The 10,172-nt window shown below is 48.3% G+C and overlaps 2 protein-coding genes across 2 annotated transcripts; one reads left to right on the top strand and one right to left on the bottom strand.

Annotated features, from left to right (window-relative positions):
- Positions 1 to 702: 702 nt before the first annotated feature.
- LOC103205930 (heat shock 70 kDa protein 1-like) lies at positions 703 to 3,426 on the bottom strand. Its single transcript, XM_007951341.2, is given in 3 exon segments — positions 703 to 2,641; positions 3,271 to 3,378; positions 3,380 to 3,426. Coding segments are annotated over 3 exon segments (2,094 nt in total).
- A 538-nt stretch (positions 3,427 to 3,964) lies between these two features.
- On the top strand, positions 3,965 to 5,908 carry LOC103205931 (heat shock 70 kDa protein 1-like). Its single transcript, XM_007951342.2, has one exon. It carries the CDS (start codon positions 3,983 to 3,985, stop codon positions 5,906 to 5,908), a length of 1,926 nt encoding a protein of 641 aa, XP_007949533.1. The 5' UTR covers positions 3,965 to 3,982.
- The last annotated feature ends 4,264 nt before the right edge of the window (positions 5,909 to 10,172 follow it).

The raw sequence follows: 10,172 nt of genomic DNA, 5'->3' as shown, positions 1-10,172 counted from the left end.
AGAAATTGTTTCTACACGTGAAGGATGTAACAATAGACTCTGAGTACATAGACGCTGGATCTCCTGGATCCCACCTATAAATGACTCAGGATATCGAGCAAAAATTTGCTTCTACCACCCAAATCCTAAGCATTTAAACCAGCCTGTCACTAAATATAAGAAGTAACTACAATTGGTAACTGCTATATCTAGGATTAAAGGTGACTGGTAGTCAAAAATAATTTGTCTGTTTGAAATTATTAGCTCATGAAAATTCAAACACTTTGCCCTTAGCAGCTTAATCACTCACAATGAGCTCACAATCAGGGGATACATACTATCTCCAGGAGCTCTTTTTATTGCTTTTCAAGATATACACAGCCTACGACACCAGAAATCATTTGCTTTTGGAACAAATTTAATGAATGACAACCATCCACACAGAAAGAAGAAAGTTGGGGCTAGGCAGAAATAAATAACAGACATTCAAATTCCTCAAATGGTTCAAAGAGGGTCTAGTTTTCCTAAGAGTCTTATTCCAGAATCAGTAAAAAGGACCTTTATGTGAAAAGATGGTGTAAAAAACTCCTTCATCAGAATCCCAAAGAGATGGTAAACTTAGGTATAGGTCCAGTCAATTCAAGAATCATAAGAATGTGTGAAGATAAGGGAAACAAAATTCATCTTACAGGGACCCTAGAACCCTCCAGTTTCCAGATGAAATTAATCTACTTCTTCAATGGTGGGGCCTGCAGCAGACCTTCCAGAGGGGTTCCCTATTCCACAGGCAGGTCCAGTGCATCCTCCCTGGTAAAGTTTTGTAATGACTGGGTTACACACACGCTCCAATTCTTTTCTCTTATGATCAAACTCATCTTTGTCAGCCAGTTGATTGGTCTCCAGCCACGAAAGGACTTCATTGCATTTATCCAGTATTTTCTTTTTATCAGACTCACTAATTTTGCCCTTCAAGCCTTCATCAGACACAGCACTCTTCATGTTAAAAGCATAGGATTCTAAGGCATTTTTTGCAGTGATTTTTTCCCTCTGGACCTCATCTTCAGCTTTATATTTCTCAGCATCCAGAACCATGCGCTCAATCTCCTCTTTGCTCAGGCGGCCCTTGTCATTGGTGATAGTGATCTTGTTGGCCTTGCCTGTGCTCTTGTCCATGGCTGTGACATTAAGAATACCATTAGCGTCGATGTCAAAGGTCACCTCAATCTGAGGTACTCCCCTGGGTGCAGGAGGGATTCCAGTCAGATCAAAGCGCCCTAGCAAATTGTTGTCCCTGGTCATGGCCCTCTCACCCTCGTACACCTGGATCAGCACCCCAGGCTGGTTGTCTGAGTAGGTGGTGAAGATCTGCGTCTGTTTGGTGGGGATGGTGGAGTTGCGCTTGATCAGGGCAGTCATCACGCCCCCAGCCGTCTCCAAACCTAGGGACAAGGGAGCCACATCCAACAAAAGCAGGTCTTGTACTTTTTCAGACTTGTCACCCATCAAAATGGCTGCCTGTACTGCAGCTCCATAGGCGACTGCTTCATCAGGATTGATGCTCTTGTTGAGATCACGACCATTAAAGTAGTCCTGCAGCAGCCTCTGTACCTTGGGGATACGAGTGGAGCCCCCCACTAAAACAATGTCATGGATTTTAGCCTTATCCATCTTGGCATCACGAAGAGCTTTCTCCACTGGCTCCAAGGTGCCCCTAAACAGATCTGCACACAACTCTTCAAACCGAGCTCTGGTGATGGAAGTGTAGAAGTCTATACCCTCAAACAGGGAGTCAATCTCCAGGTTGGCCTGGGTGCTGGACGACAGGGTTCTCTTGGCCCTCTCACAGGCGGTGCGCAGCCGCCTCACAGCTCGCTTGTTCTGGCTGATGTCCTTTTTGTGTTTCCTTTTGAACTCCTCCACAAAGTGGCCCACCAGCCTGTTGTCAAAGTCCTCCCCACCCAGGTGGGTGTCCCCAGCTGTGGCCTTCACCTCAAAAATCCCATCATCTATAGTCAGGATGGACACGTCAAATGTGCCTCCCCCTAAATCAAAGATCAGGACATGTCGCTCTCCCTGACCTCCCTTATCTAAACCATAGGCAATGGCAGCAGCTGTGGGTTCATTGATGATTCTTAGTACATTGAGTCCTGCAATCACACCTGCATCCTTAGTGGCCTGGCGTTGAGAGTCATTAAAATAGGCTGGCACGGTGATCACAGCATTGGTGACAGAGTGGCCCAAAAATGCTTCTGCAGTCTCCTTCATTTTAGTCAGTACCATGGAAGAGATTTCCTCAGGATAGAAAGCCTTATTTTCTCCTTTGTACGATACCAAAACCTTGGGCTTACCCCCATCATTGATTACTTGAAAAGGCCAAAGTTTCATATCTGATTGCACCACAGGATCATTAAATTTCCTTCCAATCAAACGCTTGGCATCAAAGACAGTGTTCTGGGGATTCATGGCTACCTGGTTCTTGGCCGCATCCCCAATGAGCCGCTCGGTGTCAGTGAAGGCCACGTAACTGGGGGTGGTGCGGTTGCCTTGATCATTGGCAATGATCTCCACCTTGCCGTGCTGGAACACCCCCACACAGGAGTAGGTGGTGCCCAGGTCAATGCCGATGGCCATTCCCTTAGTAGCAGCCATGGTTTTCCTAGGCCTGTGCAGAATGAATGAGATAGGTTTTAGCAGAGTGTTCTTGCACAAAGTAGACAAGAGTCTCAGTCAATTTGAAGAGGATGGAAGCAGTGGATAGGCACTCATAGGGTCTCACAGGGTCTGATTCAACTGTCCTGTTCCTATGTGTCTATGATATATCTTATTGTGGAATTGTATCTCTTGCTGAACTAAGATTATTTTACATTCTGATCTCCCCCACACTTCAGTTTTGCTGCCTTCCTGAGCTTCTTTACCCTCTATTGGAGAGTCACAGACTGTAAATTCAGGTTAGTCTCAAACTGGCTTCTAGGAACCCAATCAAGCCCTTACAAATTTTCTCCTTGGGGGAGGTAGAGTGCCCCAAACAGTCTCTTCTAATACTCTTCTGAATAAAAAGCCTGTTTGTGAGAGCCAAAGATAGAAAGGGGTTACTAGTTCTTTCTGACACAAATTCCTATCTATCCTGTGTGCCTCTTTGGGGCAGCTTTGACCAATCTCAGCTACCTTGGGACTCAAAACTTAAGATCTTAAACAACTAGGGAACTAACTTCTCAGCACATTCTCAAACAAGGACCCACCGGCTTACTTATTCCCACCTCATTCCAATCAGAGCCCACCCTCCCGGCTCACCTATTTCCCTGCCGGCTCCGCTCCAGTTTGGAAATGTTCCAGATTGTGGAGCCCTTAGGGTAGGGTCTCCCCCAACATCCAAGCTGCGCTAAGGGCGTTCCCCCTCCCCCCTCCCCTCCCCGTCCTACAACTTTGAGCCGGGCCCTCTCCTGTCATCCTGATTCCCAACTGGCCAGTGATGTCAGCGGCAGTATCGCCATTGTAACGCTACTTGGACGGAGGCGGTGTCAACACATACGTACCCCTCCCGCTGCCCCGCCCCGCTCCCCGTCCAGTCCCTACTTCCCCAGACTGTGCGGCCCAGCGAGCCCCAGAAGAGTCTGGAGAGTTCTCGGGAGGGGCGATCCCTGGACGCTGATTGGTCCCAGGAAGACTGGGGGCAGTACAGGAGGCGAAGCTCCCGGAATATTCCCGACCTTGCAGCCTCACCGAGCGCGGTGATTGGCTGAGGAGACAAAAGGCGGGGCTCCATGGAGAATTATAAAAGCAGAGGAACACAAGCCATAAAGAAAGGGTCTCCTGAGAAGAAAGTAAAGTGGCGGTACTCGCTTACCCCGGACCGTGATTCCTGTACACTTACACCCTCCAAAAGGGACTTTTGTGGCTCCAGCGGCTCCAGACTCCAGTTTTCCGAAGACAGCGCTCCTCCTCGCGTCTTCCATTCGCGGTTACAGACCTGAACGTAAGCGCAGAGCGACAGCAACAGTCCGACATGGCGAAAAGCACGGCCATCGGCATCGACCTGGGCACCACCTACTCCTGCGTGGGGGTGTTCCAGCACGGCAAGGTAGAGATCATCGCCAACGATCAAGGTAACCGCACCACCCCCAGTTACGTGGCCTTCACCGACACCGAGCGGCTCATCGGGGATGCGGCCAAGAACCAGGTGGCGCTCAACCCGCAGAACACGGTGTTCGACGCGAAGCGGCTGATCGGCCGCAAGTTCGGTGACCCGGTGGTGCAGTCGGACATGAAGCACTGGCCCTTCCGGGTGATCAACGACGGCGAAAAGCCCAAGGTGCAGGTGAGCTACAAGGGGGAGACCAAGGCGTTCTACCCCGAGGAGATCTCGTCCATGGTGTTGACCAAGATGAAGGAGATCGCCGAGGCCTACCTGGGCTACCCGGTGACGAACGCGGTGATCACCGTGCCGGCCTACTTCAACGACTCGCAGCGCCAGGCCACCAAGGATGCGGGGGTGATCGCGGGGCTGAACGTGCTGAGGATCATCAACGAGCCCACGGCGGCCGCCATCGCCTACGGGCTGGACCGGACGGGCAAGGGGGAGCGCAACGTCCTCATCTTTGACCTGGGCGGGGGCACTTTCGACGTGTCCATCCTGACGATCGACGACGGCATCTTCGAGGTGAAAGCCACGGCCGGGGACACCCACCTGGGTGGGGAGGACTTTGACAACAGGCTGGTGAACCACTTCGTGGAGGAGTTCAAGAGGAAGCACAAGAAGGACATCAGCCAGAACAAGCGGGCCGTGAGGCGGCTGCGCACTGCCTGCGAGAGGGCCAAGAGGACCCTGTCGTCCAGCACCCAAGCCAGCCTGGAGATCGACTCCCTGTTCGAGGGCATCGACTTCTACACTTCCATCACCAGGGCGCGCTTCGAGGAGCTGTGCTCCGACCTCTTCCGCAGCACCCTGGAGCCGGTGGAGAAGGCTCTGCGTGACGCCAAGCTGGACAAGGCGCAGATCCACGACCTGGTCCTGGTGGGAGGCTCCACGCGCATCCCCAAGGTGCAGAAGCTGCTGCAGGATTTCTTCAACGGGCGCGACCTCAATAAGAGCATCAATCCTGACGAGGCGGTGGCCTATGGGGCAGCAGTGCAGGCAGCCATCCTGATGGGAGACAAGTCTGAGAACGTGCAGGACCTGCTGCTGCTGGACGTGGCTCCCCTGTCGCTGGGGCTGGAGACGGCTGGGGGCGTGATGACTGCCCTGATCAAGCGCAACTCCACCATCCCCACCAAGCAGACGCAGATCTTCACCACCTACTCCGACAACCAGCCCGGGGTGCTGATCCAGGTGTACGAGGGTGAGAGAGCCATGACACGCGACAACAACCTGCTGGGTCGATTCGAGCTGAGCGGCATCCCTCCGGCCCCCAGGGGCGTGCCCCAGATCGAGGTGACTTTTGACATCGACGCCAATGGCATCCTCAACGTCACGGCCACTGACAAGAGCACGGGCAAGGCCAACAAGATCACCATCACCAACGACAAGGGCCGCCTGAGCAAGGAGGAGATTGAGCGCATGGTGCAGGAGGCAGAGAAGTACAAAGCCGAGGACGAGGTGCAGCGGGAGAGGGTGTCTGCCAAGAATGCTCTGGAGTCCTATGCCTTCAACATGAAGAGCGCTGTGGAGGATGAGGGGCTCAAGGGCAAGATCAGCGAGAGTGACAAGAAAAAGGTGCTGGACAAGTGCCAGGAGGTGATCTCCTGGCTGGATGCCAACACCCTGGCCGAGAAGGATGAGTTTGAGCACAAGAGGAAGGAGCTGGAGCAGGTGTGTAACCCCATCATTAGTGGACTGTACCAGGGAGCAGGTGGCTCTGGGGCTGGTGGCTTTGGGGCTCAGGCTCCCCAAGGGAGCTCTGCGTCTGGCCCCACCATTGAGGAGGTGGATTAGGGACTCTTATCTCATTTGTCCATGTACAGCTTTGAGACAGTTGGGACTAAAGGGTTTGTACTACATTGTATTTCCTTCTCCGTCAGTTCTCAGCTTCATATATTTGTTGAAAAGTTAAATTGCATTTGTTTTTATAAAGTGCTTTTGTCCAGTTTCTAAATGTGTAAAAGTGAATTTATACTGCTACTTTTTGTTTGTTTGTTATACTCATTCTCAGGCTGTTTAAGTTTTGTTCGTTTAAATTGCTTACTTCAAAGTAAAAAAAAAAAAAAACCTTAAACGTGTTGTGTGTTTGTGTTTTTACTTCTAGTTAAAAAAGGGTCTGTATAGGTTGTCTTTCTTAGTGTCTGAAACTGAAAGGCAAGAATTTGGGAAAATATGGTTATATTGTATTGTGAGCCGTTTGTGTTAGGCAAATGGTATCCTTAGGAAAGTAAAAATAACTTAATTCTGAGTGGGTTGGGACTATGGGCCGAGAGAAAGTTGAAGATTTGTGGCCAGGTGACCTCAAAGTGAGCAAGAGGGCCTACCTGAGTAACAGTGGTGAAGGGTGAGTTGGAGAATTTCTGGAGAAGGAGGAAAGGAGAAAGTTAATGGAAGGGCCATGGCTACTCATTCTTGTTAAGTGCACCTGATATACAGAGATAAAAACCCACTGTCATCAAGTCAATTCCTACTCATAGAGACCCCCAGTGGGGTTCCAAGGCTGTAAATCTTTATGGAAGTAGATTGCCTCATCTTCCTCCAAAGGAGCAGCTGGTGGGTTTGAACCACTGATCTTGTGGTTACTAGCCAAATGCCTTACCAACTATAACACTAGATCCCTGATAGTTCATCTGAATTCAACTTTAAATTAAAAAAAAAAAAAAAAAACACCACTGACATGAAGTCAGTTCTGACAACCCTAGAGAACAGAGCAGAACTGCTACCCTATAGGGTTCCAGAGGCTGTAAATTTTTACAGAAGCAGACTGGGGAGCAGCTAGTAGGTTCAAACTGTCAACTTACCGGTTAGCAGCAGAATGCTTTAAGCACTGTGCCACCAGAGCTTGTTAAAGGAGAATCCTAAATTGGCAGTGAGATGTGTATTTAAGCATTAGCTTGTTGAGTTCCCTAGTTTTCATCTTTTAAAATTGAGGAGTTTGGTCTGAGGCCTCAGGCTAACGTTACTTATGAAAGGATGCTGAAATAGAAATGCCACACCCTAGCAGTGGTCACCTACATTTTAAGTACTCCAGAAAGCACTTCAGAGTTGTGAGGGTGGGTCCACAACAGCAGAAGGGACCCAGCATTTGAGTCTCTCTTACACCAGACATTGTAGTAGGGCCTCTTATGTGTGTGACTTTAATCCTTATACCCACCACACGGAGTCAATATTCTTTCACTGGTGAACATATGGGGAGACTTAAAAGTTACATAACTAAAGCTAGTTAAAGGTTTTATGAAAAATCATCCAGGGCTGCTTGGGTGTTTTCCTATACTGCCCCATGTCCACAGGACTTTTGTTTCTACATTACATGTCTGATTCTGGGCTATATTTTTATGCTAGGTTTGCTTTTACTTTTGATAAACCTAAACAATTATGCCAAATAAACAATAGAATTGTTTATAAAAGTTGAGTTTTTGTTGATTTAGAAGAGAGAGGGAGAAAAACTTGCTTTTCTGAGTAAGGGAGATCTAGATACAGGCTTCCCTCCCCATGTACTTACTTCCTTGTGAGGTTCTTCATGCTCTAGTTTGACTGTTAGCATCTTAGAAGTAACCTACAGCCTGTTTGTTGGAAAGGTCTTCCACAATCTTCAGGGCTTGGGGAGTGAGTCCCCTTTAAAAATGTGTCTTGGAGATAATAGAAACGTTTTGGAACAAGATAGAGGTGATTGTTGCACATTTAGATGCCACTAAATTGTACACTTTAAAATGGTTAATTTTATGTTATGTGAATTTCACTTAAAAGTGGTGAGACCCAAGACCGTGACCCTTAGTAACCCTTGGGACCTGGAATTGAACTCACTCCCCTGACGTACAGCCAGACAACAGACAAGCCTGTAAGGTGAACATTTACACCAAGTAGATCCACTCATTAGAACAATCAACCGTGGGAGATCAGAAAGGCAGTGTTGGCACAGGGAAATAGCCCAGAGGACAGGAATGCATAGGAAAGAAGGACACAAGGAAAGGGTAACCACTGCAGGAAGTGGGAAGAGAGCTGTTACATTATGGAGATTGCAATCAATGTCATGAAACAATATGTATACGAACTGTTGTATGGAAAATGAAATTGCTCTGAAATTTTCACCCAAATCACACACACACACACAAAGTTAAAATATTGTATTAACATTTCATAAAAGCTCTTTATAAGCTTATGTGTACCTGTACCTGACAGCCCATCAAACTTTTCACTAATACTTGGCTTTTGAAGAAACTCCAGTATTATGGGGGACCTCTGGTAGTGTTAAGGCCTAAGGCACTTGACTGCTAACCAGAAGGCTGGTGGTTCAAACCCACCAGCCACTCCTCGGAAGGAAGGTTGGGCAATCTACTTCCGTAGTTATACTGCCTCAGCACCGAAGGAGGGGTCACTACGACTCGATGACACATAACAACAGCAACAACCAGTGTTATGGACATGGCACATACAGGTAGACTTTGCCTTGGAAACTCAGAAGTTGAAAAAAAATCTTGAGATATTTAGGCTTCTAGGCCATCCTATAAAGGCACATTTAACACTCAGGGTAGGAGAATGGTAGCATTGTGGTCTCTGGCCACAATGTAAACCCATCTTCATGGCAATTTGCTTTTGTTGTAGGTCCTCCTCTTAACCTTAGAGCTGCTGTTAACATTTGTGACTGTAATCTGCAGCAGTGACTCTTTATTCAAGCCAGTGGTGAGGGATGGGAGGGGGAAGGGTGGTTGCAAGAGGGTGAAGACTGAGAAGGACCTACCACACACCTCAAGAGTTAGGAAATCTCTAGAAGTAAACTTTAATAGAGAAAAGAAAGTTCCCAGAAGTAGATCAGTGAAGGCTATTGTGTAATGTTTTATTAAGAAATCAATACAAGTTACTGCCTGCATGCTTGGCACCGCCCTCCCCCCCACACATACACACACACACACATACACACACACAGTACTTAGACGATGATTACTTTTTAACTTCAAGATCCGGCTGAGGGATTTATAGAATTGACAGGAAAATACAGTGCCATCCCTGGAAGAAGTGGTGTTTTGGATAGCAGAAATAACTTTTTTTTGGGGGGGGGTGGCAAAAGCAGAGGGACGATGTAGAAAAATAACTTTCCTGTCTTCTTGGGCCAGATCTTGGCAGGCAGGTGGCAGGCAGGCAGCTGTGGTAATAAGACTGCTTTTATACAGTTTTTGAACCAGGGATATTGCTTTATTTGTACCATATACTTAGTTATCCCTGGGTTTAGCAAGGGTTCTCTCATCTTCAAAAGATAAAAATAACAAAACAACCAAAATTTAACCAATTTGTAAATGTGAGAGAAGTGGGCAAGAACATGGGCTTTGGGCTAAAAGAGAAGATGAGGTTACATAGCGAAGAACCAATGTTGGGAGATTCTTGAGGGAGCAGTCCTTATGGTAAGAATAAGAAACGGTGACTGCCATCATACCTTACCCTAACAGATTGCCCTAACTCCTCTAGAGTCCCCCAAGGTATCTGGTGCAGTCCCGAGGGAAGGAGCGACCCCAGCAGTGCTTCGCTCACTCCTAGCCATCACTCATTAAAAGTGCGTTTAAGCTTAACATGAGGAACAGACGTTTAGCGGTCCGGCAGCGCAACGAATTCAGGACGCTGAGGTCAACCAGCCCCCTCACCGCCGGCGCTGGCTCGTTGGAAGAGGGAGTAGAATGAGGGGTAAAAGGCCCACAGTTTGAAAAGGAGGAGTAGTTCATAGATCGAGATGACACTCGAAGGTCTGCGACCTTTCTAACCTTCCGAAGTCCCCACGAGGCCCCAGGGCCTAGAGAACCCAGCAATGTCTATCCCCCCCTCCCCATTTGCCGCTAGTCGCAACCAAGCCCAAGCGCTTGCTTCCCTCAGGCTGTAGGACCTTCTTTTTCCCTTGTGGCCCCTAATCCCTCTTTGTTGTGTAAGAGTTACAAAAGTCTCAGTTTTTCTGCCTACATAAATCAGCTAGCGTGAGAGAAACTCGAAAGGTTTTTCCTTTTTTGTACTTTAACCCCGTTTGAAATAACAATGGGAAAACGCAGGCATCACGCCAGGCAGCTTCTTGGCCAGC

The sequence above is a fragment of the Orycteropus afer genome, unplaced genomic scaffold (assembly GCF_000298275.1).
Source record: "Orycteropus afer afer isolate SDZICR_OR568_19922 unplaced genomic scaffold, OryAfe1.0 scaffold00294, whole genome shotgun sequence".
Lineage (NCBI taxonomy): Eukaryota > Metazoa > Chordata > Mammalia > Tubulidentata > Orycteropodidae > Orycteropus > Orycteropus afer.
The sequence above is the reverse complement of the archived record's forward strand: the minus strand, read 5'-3'. Positions and strand labels throughout refer to the sequence as shown.